General features: G+C 39.6%; 1 protein-coding gene and 1 pseudogene across 2 annotated transcripts; one reads left to right on the top strand and one right to left on the bottom strand.

The window, feature by feature from the left end:
• The first annotated feature begins 368 nt into the window (after nt 1–368).
• Nucleotides 369–15,301, top strand: DUSP11 (dual specificity phosphatase 11). Of its 2 annotated transcripts, XM_061155740.1 has the most exons (9): nt 370–605; nt 2,081–2,156; nt 3,341–3,472; nt 6,935–7,058; nt 9,606–9,666; nt 11,742–11,788; nt 12,070–12,145; nt 12,377–12,559; nt 14,815–15,301. In XM_061155740.1, the coding sequence occupies exons 1-9, from the start codon at nt 505–507 to the stop codon at nt 15,008–15,010; spliced, it is 996 nt and encodes a 331-aa protein (XP_061011723.1). In that variant the 5' UTR covers nt 370–504; the 3' UTR covers nt 15,011–15,301. The 2 variants fall into 2 exon arrangements, with proteins under 2 accessions (XP_061011724.1, XP_061011723.1); XM_061155741.1 differs by lacking the exon at nt 3,341–3,472 and having other exon boundaries at nt 369–605.
• Nucleotides 15,302–15,407: 106 nt separating this feature from the next.
• Nucleotides 15,408–20,413, bottom strand: LOC133065067 (dnaJ homolog subfamily C member 8-like; annotated as a pseudogene).
• Between the last annotated feature and the right edge of the window lie 172 nt (nt 20,414–20,585).

The raw sequence follows: 20,585 nt of genomic DNA, 5'->3' as shown, positions 1-20,585 counted from the left end.
AAGCAAGCTTTTTCACTCTCCTCTTTCACCCTCATCAAGAAGCTCTTTAGTTCCTTTCTGCTATCTGCCATTAAAGTGGTATCATGGGCTTATCTGAGCCATTAGGCACAAATACTTATACACAATATACAAGTGTGAATGTAAGCACTTGGAAAATAGCTAAAAGAGCCACACAAAGCACTCGGAGAGTGGGGAAACTCTCCTTGTCCCACACTATTGGAATTCTGAAGGGCGCACACACGAATTCATGGACTTGGGCGACCCGCCTCCGGCTAAGGACGCCATTGCAGCCGGCAGAGTCCTGTTTACTGATCAGGTCTCTCAGTCAGCCGTCGTGATGACGTCATCGCGGCAGGCGGTGGCGCATGCGCAATAGAAGGACCGCCTGGAGCTGCGTGGGTTGCTTCTTAGGCGTTTCCGGTTCGGGGTCGTGCCGGCACCCGGGTCTCTGGGCTGGCAACTTTTGTATTCTTGGCGTTGCGTGCGCGGCATCTTGGGGGTCACATGAGCCAGTGGCATCATGCCGGTGGTCACTGGGGCCAGGATCGCGTCTTTTCTGGACATTCGTCAGCCAAGAAGAAGGGCGGAAACCACATCCCCGAAAGGTAATACACGTCTCGGTCCTTGGGAGTTGCCCTTTAATCTCAGAGCCCCTGGGCCGGGTCTTCATCTCTTGTGCTGTCCGCCTGTCGCGTTTACCCCGGCCGGCTTGGATCGTCCGCCTGTGCTAGTCGGCATTGACCCGCTCGCGGCTGCGTTCAGAGTAGCTGAAAGGGACGGTGTGTGATGTTCTGATTTCTCCCCATTGTTTCAAAAGCGAGGCTCTGGTCATTGCTTTTCAGGTAAAATGCCAAAGGACTGCTATTTTAAGGTGAGACTGTCGGTGTTGGGGACACAAAGTAATTACCAAAATAGAAGCCCCTTCAATTCCTCAGGTCTTCCCTGGTGGCTCAGACGGTTTAAAGAATCCGCCTGCAATGCAGGAGTCCCGAGTTCGATCTCTGAGAAGATACCCTTGGAGAAGGGAATTGGCAACCCACTCCTCTATTTTTGCCTGGAGAATTCCATGGACAGAGGATCCTGGCGGGCTACAGTCCATGGAGTCGCGGAGTCGGACACTACTAAGCGACTAGCACTTTAAGTTTTCACCTCCAGTTCCTGAAGCTGTGTTGTTTTTGGCACAGAAAATGTAATAGGAACTGAGTTTCAGTGGAAAAAAAAAAAAAAAAACAACCACATCAATAGCGCTGAATTTTTCAAAGAAACAGTTCTGTGTTATTTGTGTTGTCTCCGGGAATCATAAAGGGCATAGTCTTGCTTCAGAACCGGTGTCATTTGAGAGATCTACCTCTAAACATTCAAATTAATTTTGAGACTTTACTCATATGTACAGTAAACCCATTTATTCCCTGAGACCTTCCTTTCTTCCGCCTCATATCCTTTTAAATCAACTCTATTTTACCTCCTGAATTTTTTTTGAATCTGTCACGTCTTCTTCATCCTAATACTGAACTTCTGCCCTCACTTTCTGTGCTTCCGATACACTGAGTTAACCTTACTTCCAACTCATCCTACAGAAATCAGTTCAAATATTACTTTTCACTGTGATTCCTAGCATTTTGTGACCTTCACAATCCCATTATTATCAGGTTTTCTTTTAAAATACGGATTTGAAGTTCCCTACTGAATTTGATGGCATCAGTTAAATGAGGACTAAGAATAAACTGGGAAGTGAAAGTATTGTGTTTAAACTATTTCAGTCAACCTGCTTGTATTAATGATACCTTAGTACTCAACACCAGGCCACTTTTATTAGGGAGTCAGAAGTTCTGGCCATCTTTGGTTTCAGATATACTTTGTTAAGACCTTTGCACTGTTTTGTTGCCTTTTGTCTGTGTTCACGATGGGAAAACTGGAACTAGGGAAGTAAAAGTTATTACTAGGTGCATTTGAATAAAATGCAAAGCTGAAAGAAGAGGAATCTACTGTAGAAGACTTTGATTTCCATTTTGAAAGTGCATTCATCCTATGCTGGGAGACAGGCTATATAAAATTTGCCTAACAAAAAATGTATTAATAGGTGGAAAGACTACCTCCCAGTTGGACAGAGGATGCCTGGGACTCGTTTCATTGCTTTCAAAGTTCCTTTGAAAAAGGTAAGCAAAAGTTGATATAGTATTTTTTCAAAATCTGAATTCACCAGATAGAACCCTAGTTCTCAACCCTGTTGTACTCCATTTTCCTCTTTTATACTTTTTTTTCCCTTTTTATACTTTACTACCCCCTTTACTATCCTGAAATGAATTCATAAATACAACCTAATTTCATAGGGAAAAATCAATGTAATGCTTTAACTATAAGGAAAGAGTAAATAAAGTAAACTATAATAAAGTAATGTGTACCTTGGGACTTCCCTGGGGGCTCAGTGGTAAAGAATCCACCTGCCAAGCAAGAGACACAGGTTTGATCCCTGGGTTGGAAAGATCCCCTGGAGAAGGAAATGGCAACCCACTCCAGTATTCTTACCTTGGAAATCCCACGGGCAGAGGAGCCTGTCAGGCTACAGTCCATGGGGTTGCAAAAGAGTCGGACATGACTTAACCAACTCAACAACAACAACAACACGGATATATATCTCAGTATGTATATATTTGGGCATGACTGTACCAGAAATAAAAAAAACAGTTGCTTGCACCATGAATGCAAAAAACTGTGGACTTTGGTAGTGATGCGTCAGTGTTGGTTCATGGATTCTAAAAAATGAAGCCCACTCATATGGAACATTGATCACGGAGAATGCTGTGGGATGGACAGAACGTATAAATGGGAACTCTATACTTTCTGCTCAGTTTTGCTCTAAATCTAAAACTGCTGTAAAACTAGTCTAATGATATATTTCAAAGAAAATGTGTTGCTGGGACTTGAATAACCAAACAGATCAATGGCAAAGAGTAGGTAAATAAGCCAAGTACATACAGGAATATTTAGCAATGAAAGCCATCCTTCATATATATATTCAAGAAGTATTTATTTATAAGTGTCTATTTACAGGCACTCTGCTTGGAGTTGACAGTACAGTGGTAGGCAAAACTGATGTGGTCCCTGCCTTTTGGGAGTTTAGTCTGTTTAGGAGACCAGCATGAAAGGAACAAATATAGAAATAAATATATAGAAATGCTTCCCTCTAATCTCTCTGGAAGAAAGGATTGTAATACAGCTTGTAAATTCCAGAGGAGGAAACTTAGCTTTGAATTTCATGTTAGCATCACAGGGCTTGAGCAAATGAATAATATAAGAATGGATTTTAAGCACATTTTTTTAAAATTTCATTCTCTGACAGAGTTTTGAAAAGCATCTTGCCCCAGAAGAATGTTTTTCCCCCTTGGATCTTTTTAACAAAATCCAAGAACAGAATGAAGAACTTGGACTGATTATTGACTTAACATATACTCGCCGCTATTATAAGCCAGAGGTAAATGGAACTTGCAGTTGAAAAGGACATTCTTTTTGGTACTATAATAATTTGTAGTAATTTGATGTTTATCATCTTATACTAAGGTGAATCCTGGCCTTCTTTCATGAGTAATAGTTCAAAAAGGAAAGTTGGTGGTTTCCTTAAGTACACATTTCTGATTTCTCTCTGCAGTGAGATTAAGAAAATGAAATTGAAGACATGAATTGAACTATACCATTTGGCAATAGGCTCTGAATCTGCTTAAGAATTGTATAAGCTCCCCTGTTGTGTAGTTTGAAAATGAAGTAAACTATTAGTAAGAATAGTAAGCCTGAAAGGAAAGAAAGTATATCCATTATGTCTTTATATGTTTAAGCATCACAATAAAAGGCAATTGTTCTCTAAGTTTTATGTTTTCTTTTCCTAAAATCTTTTGATATAATACAGAAACCTGTGTATTCTCTTGGCCCTTGTAGGACATATCAGTGCAAAAGAATTATCCTTCTTCTGATCTGTTCCATGGCCTTGGGAAACAATAACACCTAATGTTTGTTAATACGTGTATAGCATTTTGCCATTTAAAAAGTTCTTTCATATCCATTGTCTTAATTAATCCTCTCAACAATCCTTTGCTGTTGAAGTGGTGGTAGTACTAATATCTTCTACTGCACTTCCTCTGCACTTAGCTCAGAGGATAGACAATTACACCTACTAGTTTTACGGAAATGAAACAGATTCAGAAAAGGAAGAGTTTAAATTTGAACTTAGTTGTTCCTCTTTTTTTATTGTGGTAAAATATACGTAAATAATATTTATTTTAACCATTTATAAGTATACAATTCAGTGGCATTAAATATAGTCACGATGTTATGTAGCCATCACCAGTGTTTATATTCAAAATTTTTTCATCATCCTAAACAGAAACTCCATAATCGTTAAACACTACCAAGCCCATTTTCCCTCCCACCAGCCCTTAGTAACCTCCATTCTACTTTCTGTCTCTATGAATTTGCCTCTTCGCTGTACCTCATGTAAGTGGCATCTACAATATCTGTCCTACATCTGGCCTATTTCACAAAGCATAATATTTTCAAGGTTCATCATTGTTATAGCATGTGACAAAATGCCGTTCCTTTTTAAGACTTCATAAATCCTATTTTGTGTATATACCATATTTTGTTATTCTTCTGTTGATTGACACGTGATTCCACATCGTAGCTATTGTGAACCATGCTGCTGTGAACATTGGTGTACATACATTTGTTCAAATTGCAGCTCTCAGTTCTTTGAGATGTGCAGTGTCGGTCGGAGCAGAGTTGTTGGATTATGTTAGTTCTGTGTTTAACCTTTGAGAAACTCAAACTGTTTCCTACAGTTTCATAAACAATTATTGCAAATTTAAACATATACAGAAGTATACAAAATACTGAGTGTTCTTTGTATGTTGAGAATTCCATGAAATCATCTCACTATAATATTTATCAACTGATGTCTATCATTCTTCATTTATACCTCTGCCTGTTTCACTCTTATTTGATTGTGTAGCAGATCCTAGATAACATTTAATTACACATATGTATTTTTTGTTATATATATATATTTAAAATGTAGGACTTTTATTCCTTAGTATCATTCTTTAATATTATTAAATATCCAATCAGTGCTGAAATTTGCAGTTGTCTCCTAAATGTCATAAAAAGCTGTTTTTAAGAATTTTGAATTGGATCCAAATATGGTCCACATGTTACCTGGTATGGTCTTATTGTTAGGTCTCTAATTTTATTTTTATTTATTTTTTTTGTAGGTTCTTCTTCCATGTCTCTCTCACTTTTTTTCCTCCTTGAATTTTATTTTTTAAAGAAACTGGTTTAATTGTCCCATCTAGATTTTGATGATCTCATTTGTTAATGTGTTGTTAAACATATTCTTCAATGCTTTTATTTCCTGTAAATTGGTAGTTGGACCTAGAGGCTTGGTCTCAATGAAGCTTGGATGTTTTCTTTTGGTAAAGCAGTTTCATACATGAGAATGAACAGGTGTTTATAATTATAAGTGATGATGAATATAGGTCTTCTTCCGTGGAGACATATGGTTGTCTCTTTCTATGATATTAACAGTCACTGATGATTGATTCCTACATCCAGTAACTCAGTTGGAGCTTCAAAAAATGGTGAATTCTATAGTTCCTTTTTCACTTATTAGCTGGGGGTATTTCTATCAGGAGAAAATTCCCTGCATAAGCTATTTGGTTGCCCAGCTATAGAGGCATGATTTTCTCCTTTTATTTAAAAGTTTTCAAAATAATGAGATGATTCACAATACCCTCCAGTGGTGACCGGCTTTATTTATTTATGTCACCATGGACTGCATTGGGCTTCCCTGGCGGCTTAGTGGTAGAGAGTCCACCTGCCAATGCAAGAGACTCAGGTTAAATCCCTGGGTTGGGAAGATCCCCTGGAGAAGGAAATGGCAACCCACTCTAGTATTCTTGCCTGGGAAATCCCAAGGACAGAGGAGCCTGGCGGGCTACAGTCCATGGGGTCACAAAGAGTTGGACACCACTTAGTAACTAGACAAGAACGGTGGACTCCATTCCAGCTGTTCTAACTGAGGGCCTATCTTTGGCCAGTGGAGCTTCTCAGTGACTCTTGCATCCTTTTGACATGACATCAGTTGCTCCTAGAGTTTTTCAGTGGTTCGAGATAGGAAATGTGTGTGTTTGTTTTTAATATAAAATATATCATGGGTTCAAGGCTTTCCAGGTGGTGGTAGTGGTAATGAACCCCCCTGCTGATGCAGGAGACATAAGAGATGAGGGTTCATTCCCTGGGTCGGGAAGATCTGGTGGAGGAGGGCATGGCAGCCCACTCCAGTATTCTTGCCTGGAGAATCCCACAGACAGAGGAGCCTGGCAGGTACCGTCCATGGGGTCGCAAAGAGTCAGACATGACTGAAGCGACTTAGCACGCTCACACACGTATCATAGGTTCATACTGCTACTTTCCATTTAAGTTCAGAACTACAGAATTTTCCCTTAGCCTGTTCTATCTTTTATTGATAATCTGCTTTCTCCCACACCAAGAATGCCAGTTCTCAACAGTGTGTGAAATTTGCTCTATTTTCCAGTTCCAAGTTCTTTTGACCCTACTGTACCCTATTCTACTTCAATGAATCACAGCTGCTTTATGCTCTTGAAATGTAAGATACTAGGTAGAACCATTTTTTATCATTTTGAGTTATATGTGCCTTCATTCATATTGATTTGCTTTTGCATCCCTAGTAACTGTCCTTCCTGTAGTTTAATGGGAATCACGTGATACTTCCTGGTTAAAGCAACTTTGGGAAAAAAAGTCCCTTATCAGAGTGACTGACATACTTAGATTAATATAATGTCTTTGTTTATATTTTGCTTTCTCTAATTAATCTTTTGTTCTTTCCCTACAAATGAAATAATATCCATTCCATGGTTTTGCCTTCTAGGAATTACCAGAAAATATTCCTTATTTAAAAATTTATACAGTCGGGCATCAGGTTCCTGATGATGACACTATTTTTAAATTCAAAAATGCTGTTAATGGGTTTTTGAAACAAAATAAAGATAATGGTGAGTGGTTTTTTTTGTTTTTTTCTCTTTACCTGAATTTTGGTATGCATTTTAAGTGGGGTTGGAGAATTTTAATATTTTTAATAGTTCTGACATTAGGCCTATTTATTTGATAATATTAAGGTGGTGCTAACAGAGGCATTTTTCCTTTTTATGGTCTCAAGCAATTTAGTTTTGGGGTTTTTTTGGGGGGGGTCAATTCAATTTGGAAGGTGATTGTTCGGAGAAGTACAAACTGAACTAGCTTACTTACCTCTTTTTAAAAACTTTGAATGGGAAATATGTAATAAAATGTCCTTTTGTCCTGTTTCTTGGTTGAAAGGTATCAAAGGGAACACGGTGTTTGCTATGTTTTAAGACTGAGTAATCTCTTTGGAATGCCACTGACCCACATGACAGCTTGCAACCCCTCTGTGGGTCTTCTGCCAGCAATGGGCTAACTTCACTGTGCTCTCTGATGTCTGGATCTTGCTTATGATCCCTTGTAGTTTCCTCTGCTATAAATCCCTCCCACAGATGCCAGGCTCACTGATAAAGAGGGAGAGACTATACTCTCCACTCCCTAAAATTGGTAGACTCAGAAAATAAATTGGTTTAGTAAACACTGAGAGCCTATGAGGTTTGTTGTTAGGGCATAGGGAAAAAGGTGACTAGCAGTCTAGTTCACTAGAGACTTATGGTTATCTAGGAAGATAAGCATGTAGTAACTCTAAGACAGTAGGTTAATTATAATAAAAGAACCAAGTGCAGGGACTTCCCAGCCGTCAGTGGTTAAGACTCCATGATTCACGTGCAGGGGGCGCAGGTTTGATCCCTGGTCCGGGAACTCAGATCCCACATGCTGCGTGGTGCGACCAAAAACAAATAAACAAAAATAAAAGAATCGAGTGCCCCAGGAGAAACTGAGGAGGGCCTGACTGAGGGTCTGAGCTGGGCTTGGGGCAGAGGATCTTGCCGGAATGAGGAGAGGACAGACCAGGTATTGGGAGCAGGTACAGAAGGCACCGGACTAGAACTTGTGCAGCGGAGGGGCGGCCCCTGGGGTGACTAGAGGGCAGTGTGACCGGACAGGGAATTCATACATTCATTTTCTACAGAAATATCTTATACCCGTCTGAGTTGAAGGCACTATTCTAGGAAGTAGGAACAGAAGAGTTCTTGCCCTTACATACTTTACATTCTAGTGGCGGAGAGAGAGAAAAGTAATCATATGGAGTGTCAGGCGGTGGATGGTAAGTGCTCTGGAAAATAACAAACAAGATGAAGTGAGGGAGTGTGGAAGGTGACGAGGGAAGCCCTCTCTATTAAGATGTCAGCTGATCAGAGCCTTAAAGGAAGCAAGGAACAAGCCATTGGATATCTGAGGGAGTGGGGATGGGGTGGGACGGAGTGTTTTAAAGCAGAGGGAGTAGGTACAGATTCCTCGAGGCATGACTGTGCTTGGCCGGCTGGAGGAGCAGTAAGAAGGCCAGTGCGGCTGAACAGGGGCGAGCGGGTGAAGTCAGAGAGGTGGAAAGTGGGGTCAGAGAGGCTGGCAGGGGACGGGAGGGAGCTGGGTCACATAGCTCAAAGTTTGAACTTATAATTCAGTTGGAGAGACAGATTGATACTTGTTTATAAAGAGTTCTAAATTCTTTGCTAAAAATTTGGGGTTTATTCTATGCTAAATGAAGACTTTTAATCAACAGAGCAATCCAGCCAGGTTTATATTTTAGGAGATAACATCTTCCATGTGGCAGGTCAGTTGAAATAGAAGGGGTTAGAAGTTGGGCAGTAGTAATCCAGGCCAGAGATGACGAATGCCACACACTGCCTAGTCACAGACGTGCCTTTTGCAGAGATAAAACGTGTTGCTTTCTATTTACTTTCTCGTGTGTATATATATATACACACACATATATATATTTTTTTTTCTTTTTTTTTTAAGTGCTAAACTAAGAGATACTATGGCACAGTTGGAAAAATCTGAGACTCTATTCTAGTCTTTGTTCTGTTTGCCTGCTGTGCAGCTCGGGCTTAACACCTCAAGCCTTTCTCATTGTGATAGAAGAACAGTGCTGTGTTCCCGAGAACTCCACAGGCATCTAGACCCATGGTATGTGTGGAGCAGCAGATGAGAGTAGGAACAGAAGCACTTTGGGAACCCAAGAAACCGTTTGTTCTTTTCATAAATACTGTTGAGCATTAAAAGTGAAGGCTTTCCATTTGTTTCACCCAAAACAGATTTCATTCTTTTGGTAGCTTGTTTTGTTTTGTTTTTTCCCCACTCCCTTTTTCTATAGTCAAATCAGTTCATGATGGGTGTGCTCCAGTCCATACTATTGCATATGATTGGAGGCTATGCAAGACTTCCAGGAGGCAATGAATTTTGACTATATTAATTCTTTATAGTATGTTCCTGCTAAAACATATTTTTCTTCAGAGTTTTTCCATTTTAGGATAGTGGTGGTGTTCTAGTAAACAATAAATGCTACTCTTCAGAAAATTGTATAACCTTTCTTTAGGTAGCTACTTCATTTATTTAATCCCATATTTTCTGTTTTCTAGACAGACTTATTGGTGTCCACTGTACCCATGGTTTAAACAGGACTGGCTACCTCATCTGCAGGTGAGTTGCCAACCCCAAGAGGCAGACCATGTTTACATTTTTTGTTTACAATAGTAATGTCAGCTGAATGCAGAAAATGCAGTCAGTTAAAGAAATGTATGAAGTAGAAGCAGTCATGCCCTCGACTTAAGAGATTACCACCAGTAATAATTTAGAACATTTTTTTTTTTTAACTTAAAAAACACAGATAGAAGCACATATAATCGTCCCCTGATATCTGCAGGGGCTTGGTTTCAGGATATCCCATGGATACCAAAATCCTCAGATGCTCAGGTCCCCTGTGTAAACTGGTGTAGGATAGTCAGCCCTCTGGAATGAAACCTGTGGATACAGAGGACTGAGTCTACATGTGATTTCATGGTATAGTATTTAGATGTTCTGGTGTATAATTTAATATAATTTAATATATGGTAGACATCTTCCTATGAAATATTTGGAGACTTTGTTCTTTTTTAAAGGCTGCATTGCTTCTTTGCTTACTGATGAACAGAAAGTCAGAAGTTTTTGATATTATAAAACATTGAAATAATGAACATTCCTCTGTGAATGTCTTTGACTGTATATACTTTGTCTCAGATAGCCTCACTCTGAATGGGACTTCTGAATTAAAGAGTTTATGCCCTTATGCTTTTTGTGACTACCAATTTTTGTTTGTTCATTCAGAAAATATTGAGCATCTGTTGTGTTTAAGCTCTGTGCTGGGTCCTAGCAAAAAGCCTTGGGAAATTGCGGGAGCAGAGAGACTTTACCTACCCTTTGTGAATTCTGGCAGTCCAGAGAGGGAATAGAGATTCAAGAATTACACTCTGCATGTACAGTTACAACTCTGACAAATGCCAAGGAAAGGGACCTGGTACCACAAGAACATATTTTAGGGAGGATTTGACCTCATCATGGAGATTAGAAGTTTCTTTTTTCCCCCCCCCCCCCTTTTGGGCTTTTATTGAGGTTATTATTACATAGGCATGATTGATTAAATCATTGGCTGTTGGCAGCGGACTCAACTTCCAGCCCATCTCCAGCCCATAAAAGTTCCAACCTTCATACAATATTTCTGCTTCGAGAAAGTTTCTCTAGGGATGTTTGAGCTGATATCTGATGGAGGTGTAGGTGTTAACCAGACATTGGGGAGACATTTCTAAGCCTAAGAAATAAGAAAGACCCTGTAAGAGGAAAGCATATGCTCTGTTGGAGGAACTGGCCAGGAAGGCAGAGGTGTGGGGGAAGTGTGTCATTCAAATGGAGCTGCTCACTCGTGCAGGTTTGTGTTCAAGGTTTTGGACGTTAAGAGTATTAGAAAATCACTGAACTGTTTTTGTTGAAGGTGAGTGTACTTACATTTGTATTTTCACCCTCTCATTTGGCTACTGAGTGGAGAATACACTGAGGGGGTAAAGAGCAAGGAAACAAGTTAGGAGACGTTAGTAGAAACTGGGCATAATGGTGGCTTGGACCAGGATTTGGTGGTCACTTTGGTGGAAAGATGTGAACATATTCTAGAGATGTTTAGGCAACATCATTGTTTAGGCCTTGCTGGTGGGTTGAGGATGAAGGTGAGGAAGAAATAACTGTCAGTGATGGTGATTCCTAAGTTTCTGGGTCCTATAGTTGGTTAACAGTTAATATGTTAATAGTGTTTTTTTTAGATATGATGTTAATATTTTTCCTAATTTGTCTGTTACTTGTTGGTTCCTGATGAATAATGCTTAGTCATATTAAGTCTCCTGTTTTTAGTGTACAAAGCATTCTGATCAAAACTGACTGTTGTATCTTATCAGATACCTTTTTAATATTTGCCAGTTTGATCCTGTATTTTATTCTCTTTCATTTATTAATTGTTGTATTAATGTAAGTAAATACATTAATAGATTTTCTAAAGCTATGTCATCGCTGCATCCTTGGAATAAAGCCTTTTCATATATCATTCTTTAATAGTTACTGATTAGATATGCTGATGTTTTCTTAGGATTTTTATTTCCATATTTGTAAAGTGAAATTGGACCTTTTTTTTTTTTCAAAAATGATTTTTTTTTTCCTTTTTATTTACAATTGACTTGAATTTTGTTGTCTGTTAGGTATTTGATTGATGTAGAAGGCATGAGGCCAGATGATGCAATTGAATGTAAGTATGAGAGCTGTCACTGTTTTCCCTTTTTTTTTTTTTTAATCTGAAAGTAGAAATGTAGGTGAATTTTGCAAATTTTGGTAAAAGAGAAAAGTTTGTGATTCATTTGTTCTGACATAAAATAACCTTTTAGCAAAAGTTTTTAAAGGGATGTATCTGAAAGTAATGAGCTATGACAACCTGAATAATCAGTAAGTGGACTTCCTCTTTGATCCGCTTTCTCTGGGAAAGATTTGCTTTTTGTACACTTATTTCTAACAGTTCATCTTCTCCTCCAGTATTCAATAGATGCCGTGGACATTGCTTAGAAAGGCAAAACTACATTGAAGACCTTCGAAATGGTCCCATCAGAAAGTAAGTTGCATTTTATACCTGATATTTGTGGTTAAAAAGATCTATTTTTGTGTCATTTAAATTGCACATATCCATTCTTCTCGTAGCTCATTTACTTGCTGTAGGAAACCTAAACAAATAGGAGTGTGGGAGGGCAGGTGGGATTGTTTTTTTTCATGGGCCAAAATACAGTCACTGAACTGATACCAAATTTGGACACCAATAATATTTTGTGGAAACATTCTATTTGAGGAATTGGGATTCCAGTGTATCTAGAACAAGAGGTTTTGAAGATTCAACACATATGATGGAGCCAGTTTTCACAGCTACTAAGTCTTTTAACCGAAGACCTAAGCATAACATACATCAGACCCAAGGTTACCCAGAACCTCGTCATTTCCATACCTGGACTCAAGATTTACAGCAGTCAGAAAGGTATCTCTGCTTTCCTTTTGTCTAAAATTGAAATAGAAACTAATATTATAAATTAGTGCAAACACAGTATGATAATATGAAGAACTTGTATTTTCTTGCTGGTCAGTGTCAACCAGGAGGTATTGTTTTCTCCATGTTTTGCATTTAGGACTGGAAAATCAAGTATAGGATGGGGAATGGGTGATTTTTCAGAGGCAGTTGGGTTAAGATCTTAGAAATTTTCATTGATCCTTAAACTTAGCTTAAGACAATAATTTGATGTGCGTGCCAAAAAGGATCTTACATACTTGTCTGTGTGTGTTAGTCACTCAGTCACGTCCGACTCTCTGTGACCCCATGGACTGTAGCCCACCAGGCTCCTCTGTCCGTGGGATTCTCCAGGGAAGAATACTGGAGTGGGTTCCCATTTCCTCCCCCAGGGGGTCTTCCTGACCCAGGGATCGAACCCACATCTTCTGCACTGGCATGTGGATTCTTTACCACTGTGCCATCTGGGAAGTCTCCTTGCATTCTTAGGCTCCGTTAATAGTGGTACAGTTTTCAGAATAAGGAATGTTGTTTCATTTAAGAGTAAACAAAAATTAGGGCTTCCCACATGGCACTAGTGGTAAAGAATCCGCCTGCAGTGCAGGAGACATAAGAGACTCGAATTTGATCCCTGGGTTGGGAAGATCCCCTGGAGGAGCGCACAGCAACCCACTCCAGTATTCTAGCCTGGAGAATCCATGGACAGAGGAGCCTGGGGCTGTGGTCCATGGGGTCACAGGAGTCAGACGCTGCGGAATCGACTTAGCACAGCAGAGCACAATAAACGCAAATTATACGGAAAATAGTACAATGCCAGTAGAGAAATCTGCAGGAATTGAAACATAAGTCACACACATGTTTTTTTACTTGAGAAATAGGAAAAACCTCAGAACAATTAAAATAGCACAAGGCAGTCGAGGGTAGTGATGGTCAGGCTGGACCTGGATTTGCATCCGAGCTCTGCTGTTCACTCTCTGTATGATCTTGGTTAAGATCTCTAAATTCCTGTTCTCTTATCTGTTGGATGGAAATTTTAATAATATTATAAAATAAAATTTTTATAATACATACCTTGGGATTGTTATTGATTATTACATAAGTTTATTAAGTATTTTAGCACATTGTAAACTTTCCACTTTCAAAAGATGTTGACATTTTTAGAAGATGTAAACATCTCAAAGATTGTTGCTTCTGTTCCCAGGGACTCTGAAAATAGGTATAGCCCTTTTGAAACATAACTGTAATAGCCATTTTTATGGCTCATACCTGCTAACCTTGAGACTACAGAAAAACTTCAGAATATGGAAAAATCCATATGCATTTAATCATTCAACACATTTCTCTAAACTTTCTACTGTGCATCAGACTCTGAACTAAATGCTTAGGATAGAGTCATATATGTTCTGAAATGTTAATCCCGGCATTATTTACAGTAGTGGAAAAATTGATAGCAGCTTGCATTTCTAACAGTTAAGAATAGCTAAGTAAATTATGTATCCATACTGTGATATTCTGTAAAACCATTAAAAGTGAGAGCTCACTTATAAGAAGTGAAAATAATAGGTTATGATTCAATAGTCAAAAAAAGATGCAAGAGGAAAAGACCAAAAGAAAATATTAACCAGTTTAGTTAGATTAATTGGAATTGAGGGGTTTTGGGGGTGTTTACTTTTCTCAGATCTCCAAATTTTCTTGTATATGATTATATTAGATTTACTGGTATTAATTTTGAGACAGTTAAATTTTAATTTTCCAAATTTGCTGCATGTGCTGTGGCTAGAATTTCTACGTTTTGTAATTAATTTATATATGTATTGATTTCTAAGGTGAAAGCAGGTTCCTATTTTCAAAAATAAATAGCTCATTCTGTTTCGTGTCAACCCTGCCACACTTGGAGTGAAGATATCTGATGAGAATAGTGTGAGCGTTTACCTCTGTAGGGAAAGGTGGAAAAGGCTGCTGGGAACCTACAGTGTGCCCAGTCGTGGTGGGTGATTGAAAGACATTGTCTTAATTTACCTTCAAAACAGTCATGAAGATGGAGGGTATTTAATAATACCCTAATGCTCTATTTTATAAAGCACTGAGAGATCCAGAGGTTAAGCAATTTTATCTGCTAAAATCACACAGGTTGAAAACAGTAGAACCAGAGTGTCTATGTATAATTTTATAAAGCTTGTTATATACAGTTATTAAAACTAATAATGTTTTATTACTTTCATTTTAAGAAAATTTTCATGGAATCAGAACATTTACCAGAGATGCCATGTCCCTCCTCCTGGTCCCCCTGGAGAGGACTATTTCCAGAGGAGATACTCTTGGAATGTAAAGCCAAATGCCAGTCAAGGAGGCCCGAACCAAAGGTTTTCTCCTGGCAGTTACTACAGAGTACCCTATTCAGCCTATTGTAGATGGGCCAAGTGACACAAGCCTACCCTGGAAATCTGTCTGGAGACAGAGCAGGACTGAAATCAGCAAGTGACTTTTTGTAAGATCAGGTCAAATCAAGTTTATAATCTATTTTATTGCTGCCTTATATGTTCAAGCTTAAGGAAAAATTATATTGATACTTACTACTGCTGACAAATTTGCAGTATTTACAGCAGTGAAGGAAATAATCTGTCATTCCACTCTTAAATTTTTTTTAAAGGAAGATGATATTTTAGAACTGATAAAAGTAATAAAGAATATTCCTTGTAAATTAATGAAAAATTCTACCTTCGTTTTCTATGTATTTTTTCCTGACTAAACTTGTGGTGTTAGTGTGTCTGTCTGTATGTGTGTGTGTGCATGCAGAAACATGTTTTTGTCATATTCTGTTACTGACCCAATCACTAGGATATCTTTTTTCTCCTCCTAACTCCTAACTGTTCAATATTTTTGTTAAGATTTACCTAGGAGATAATCTCTTTAGAACCTAATCACTACTTGTGATTAGTTGTAGTATTTTTGTCATTAGACATCTCTTTCATTGTCAATCTGTTGTTTTATTGGCAGCTTCCTTTCACTAAATTTTCAGATAGGCCATCTAACACAGGAATGGATAAACTTGGAGAGTGTCAGTTGAGCAGGAAAGCCCAATCGATACACCTAAATACTTAATGCTGAGTAATTTACCTGACAGGGTAACTGTTATCAATTGGGTAGAGCTACTCAGAAAACTTAAAAACTTTTGTAGACTGTAAAGATTGCTTGATGAACAGAATAAGATGTGACATTTAAAGCCTGCGATATCCATGGAGACTTGCATGGCTCCTTAAGTTATTGCTTTCCTATTGAACGTAACCTGCTGCAGTCTTTTTCTACTAGCCTCTCACCGTGGGATGGTGCCTGACCTTGACTTTTTCTAAGTTATCTCTTAGCTGGTTTTACCTCTAGAACACACGGATGGATCATTTGGGAGGTATTAATTATTTTTAGTTGCAGAGGAAGCCAGAAACCTTTGTTTGCTCAAGAAAGGGTGTAACTCATTGACTTCATAAGCCTTGGTAGATATTTGATGAATACTTGGGCAAGTTGGCTTCATTTGTTACGCCTCTGATTTTGGAGTGTTGTGTCATAGAATGATGCTGCCTGTGATGGCTCTTTGCTCTGTTGTGTTTCATAAATGAACATCCTGTGGAACCTGACGCTAAGGAGGTGCTCTAACTCACCTTCATCTAAAGGGTGGCTCAGAACATTTTTCTTTCTACCCGCCACATTTAACAGAGATACAAAAGTTTTTCTTGTTTCCTCGCATACTTCATGAACGCTCACTTGGAAAGAATTGGAGCAGGACAGCTGGTGAGGCAGAAAGAGAACAACCAGGGACAGGCATGGGATTCCAACTAGTCTAATATTCTACAGAGTTCCTTGGCAAGCAGTTTCTGAGGAGGATGTTGGCAGCACAAGTGTCATATAAGTAGTGCCACCTTGGAAAACCATCTTTAATCCTGTTGTCCTCTCTGCCCCCATCTCATTTCAGTTATCAGCACAGCTTGTTGATAACCACTCTCCTCTTGTGTCTCATTTATTCTTCAACACACTGTGGTTTTGGCTTCTGCTCACATCATACCACTGAAAGACCTCTGGCTAAAGGGACCAGCAACCTCCTCTTTTAAAGCTGTGTCGTGGTCTGTTTAAGCTTTTACATTGTTTATTTTCATCACATCAAAAAACACATAGAAGAAAAACACACACACACGTATGTAGTTTATTTATTTTTTTTAGGGTATAAAAATTTATTACACATACAGAATATTACCACTAACAAATGCAGACAGGCGAGGACACCACAGTACGGGATGGAGCACGGCTCGCTCTTTGGAAAGTGAACAGGTTAGGTAGCTTGGAGCCTCAGGCCACGCGGGTTGGCCAGTCAGATGGGAAAGCACATGCAAACTCCAGGGACGTCGGGGCGTCCAGTGACCGCTCTGGGTGTCTGCGGCCTTGCCATCTGATCTGGGGCTTCGAAGGACGCCACACCCAGAAGCGAGCAACCGAAGCCAAGGGGCCTCGTAAGGTGGCCCAGGCTGGCCTCTGAAGTCACGGCAACACCAGAGTCAGCAGTGTGTTTAACTGGATGATTTCCACAAACTACACACGACATTTCTAACCATCGCACTTCGGTGAAGTACAAAACATGAAGTTACAGGCTGTGGGAAGAGAAGGCAGCACCTTCCAGCCCCAGTTGGTCTGTGAGGTGAGGGTGGGACGGGTATGTTTTTAAACCGAGCCCCTCGTTTCAGTGTACAAAAGAATTACTCTGATCGGTATTAAATTGTATTGAAAACAAAATGGACTAAAAAGCAAATACTACTCTGTGTTGGGGTGAAAATGGGAGGAAAGAATGAGTCCTTCAAAGCAGGAGGGGGACAGTTGGGGAAGGTTCTGGGCCGTGACCCTTGGCGGTCACTCAGGCTGCTCCATTTTTACTTTTGGTGGTCTCAGGAAGGTCCGGTTTTTCTTCTCTTTCTTTCCTTTTGTATTGGCTTGGAAGTTTCGCCAGCTGTCCATGCGACCATCTCGACTTTCCTCAAAATTTTTCTGCCACTCCCGTTCTCGTTTGACTTTTTCTTGAGCTTCAGTCTCTTCCTCCCGTTGTCACTTCCTTTCATGCATCCCTTTGGCTTCTCTCTCTTTCCTTTTAATTTCCAGCTCATCAAAGAGTTTCATTGTCAGTTTGTATACTGCTTGTTTAAACAGCTCAGGGTCATCCTCCTCCACATTTGTGGGCTTTCCTTCCTTCTTAATTGCTTTTTTCGTTCTTTCACAGCATGCTCCACGTATTCTTTTCCTGCCTGAATTACACCCAGGGCCCTCTTCTTATGTTCCTGATCCAGTAGCAACTTGTAAGCTTTGTCCACAGCTTCAAAAGCCTTTTGTGCTCTGTCAGCATCATCTTGATTTTTGTCAGGATGCAGCAGTATGGATAACTGCCGAAACCTCTTTTTTATTTCTTCATCTGTCACTTCAGGATCTATCTGAAGAACCTCAAACGGGTTCAAATTGAAGTAGGGAGAACCAGGACGAGTCAGTCTTTCAATCTGATTTTTGGATGTTAGAACTGAATCTCTCTTCTCTATTTGTTTGACCTCACTGTAGAAGGTCATAAATGCTTCCTCTGTGCTGCCTCCTCCACCCGAAGCCCCGCTGTCTCCTGGGGCCGCCATTTCCCCGGCCCAGTGACCACATGACTCTTCTCCTGTATGTCGTTTAAAATTCAAATAGTTCTACTGAGATATTTATGAAAAAGAGTAGTCTTCCCATTAGCACACCTGCCCTACCCCCTGATTGTCACTCCGCAAGGGCAACACTTTATGTATTTTTGCATTATTATCTAATGTTTGCCTGTTATTTAAATACTAGGCTTATTCAAGCTTTGAACGAAGAACAGATTCAGATGAGGAAGGCAGTAATTCAAAATAGGATGGCATTAGACATACTCACAGTAGCCCAAGGGGGGACTTGCATGAATGTGTGTACATCCCTGACCTGTCTGAAAATGTATCTACTGCCTTGGAGGATATGCAAAATCAAGTGAAAGTCATGTCTAATGAACTGTTGTTATAGTAATCTTGATCATACTGCTTTGTGGGCCCTGCTTCCTACAATGCCTTGTGAATTTTGTAACCCAGAAGTTGATAGCATTCTCTCATGTGGGTGGCGGGAGGGCTAAGGTACAATATATCTCAATAAATGATGCTCGTTATGGAAACTAAGAGCATCAGGAGGGGGGAATGAAGAAGGAATTCATAGGGCCTGGACTCCCATCTCAGGCCTGTCCGTGCTGATCGTGCTAGGCCGCCTCTCCAATGGACTCTGAACTCTGTGCTTAGCACCTGTGGGAATGACAATGGAAGGATACGATCCCCTCTGGGCAGGGGAATCTTGAAGATCACATCCAGGTTACTCTGCCTAAGAGAAAACAGACACTAATCACCCCTGCCTCCAGACAGTATCTATCGGAATGTAACCACAGGCTTATTGATTATTAACTGTTTGAACACAAAACACGTGAATGATGGGGTTATTGTGATTGTATTTACCCTTCCTTTGTAAGCCTCAAGGGATTTGGGCTGGTGGGTTTGGACACGTACACATGGGGTATAAAAGATTTTCACAAATGCTGGTCGGGGCCCTTGGCTAAGAGACTCTGCCTTGGGCCCGCCGGTGTAATAAACTGCACTCCACTAAAAAAAAAAAAAAAAAAAAATACTAGGCTTATATGACCACTTCTTGATTTTTCAGTCTCTAGTACTTTCTGTTGCTTTCCTACTGTAGATGAGTATTTTTTAGCTCTTTCATTTTTTCACATACACACTTCTGTTCCTTGCATATTTTTAGTATAGTTATTTTCCAACTTTTGGTTAAATCAATATCCTAAGTTTATGTTATTTTCTAGGTAAGTGTTCACCTCTGAACCATGATGTACCATGGTTATTCTTATGCCATTTTTGCCCCTACATTTTTGTGTCTTTTCCTGTAGACCTAATGTGGATAGGGTAAACACATCAGACTCTTTTATTGTTTGAAATCTTTCTTGGGTTATTTGGATTTGTTCTTGACTTGGTCTAGGTTGGGCACTGTTTGCCAGGACTGCCATTAAAAAAAAAAAAAAAAATCAGAGACTAGGTGTCTTAAACACTGGATATTTATTTTTTCACAGCTCTGGGGGCCAGAAGTCCATGATCAAGGTATCAGCAAGGCTGGTTTCTTATGAGGCCTCCTTGGCTTGTAAATGACCATCTTGGTCATTTGTCTATATATGGTCTATACTTGGTCTTCCCTCTGTATCTATGTCCAGATTTCCTTTTCTTTTATGGAAACCAGTCACACTGTATTGTGTCCACCCTAATGAACTCATTTAAACTTAACTTTTTAAAGACCCCATCTTCCAAGTACAGTCACATTCTGAAGACCATGTGGTTAGGATGACATCAACATACAGCTTTCACAGGGACACAACTCAACCTATGACAGGTACATGGTGGTTGTTCTCTACACCAGGGGCACAGCTCTTGCCCTGGGATTTCTCTTTGCCTTCGCCGTGGTCATTTCTTCTGTGTTTCTTCTGTTTCCTGGATCCACAGGTTTACTTCCCTGTGTGGTGGAGCATATTCTTCCATGGTTTCCCAAGGATTAATGGGATGCAAACTTTTTGAGGCTTTTGCATGTCTGAAATGGGTTTATTTTATTCTTTCACTGCATTGATAAGTTGATATGCTATACATTTGTAGGTAGGCAGTTTAAAATGCATTTATTCATTATTTTTCCATAGTTCATTGTTGCTATTTAAAACCCTGTGCTATTCTGATTTCTGTGCTGCAGTCCATGGGGTCACAAAGAGTCGGACACGATTGGGCAACTGGACAACAGTAACAGTTCTGATCCCAGAACTTTTATTTGTGACCTGTAATTTTTATTTCCGAAAGCTTTAGGATCTTTATCTCAAGTGTCCTGAAATACCATGATATGACTTACCGTGGGTAATTTTTTTGGCTGCACTGGGTCTTCATTG

Source organism: Dama dama, chromosome 11 (assembly GCF_033118175.1).
Source record: "Dama dama isolate Ldn47 chromosome 11, ASM3311817v1, whole genome shotgun sequence".
Taxonomy (NCBI): domain Eukaryota; kingdom Metazoa; phylum Chordata; class Mammalia; order Artiodactyla; family Cervidae; genus Dama; species Dama dama.
This window is presented reverse-complemented; position numbering and strand designations above follow the sequence as displayed.

What these genes read in the sequence shown, in the direction of transcription:
- DUSP11 (XM_061155740.1), top strand. Translation starts at nt 505, where the DNA reads ATGAGCCAGTGGCATCATGCCGGTGGTCACTGGGGCCAGGATCGCGTC. An exon ending in GCCGCTATTATAAGCCAGAG is followed by an intron (nt 3,473 to 6,934) that starts GTAAATGGAACT and finishes TTTGCCTTCTAG; the next exon opens with GAATTACCAGAAAATATTCC. An exon ending in CGAAATGGTCCCATCAGAAA is followed by an intron (nt 12,146 to 12,376) that starts GTAAGTTGCATT and finishes ATTCTATTTGAG; the next exon opens with GAATTGGGATTCCAGTGTAT.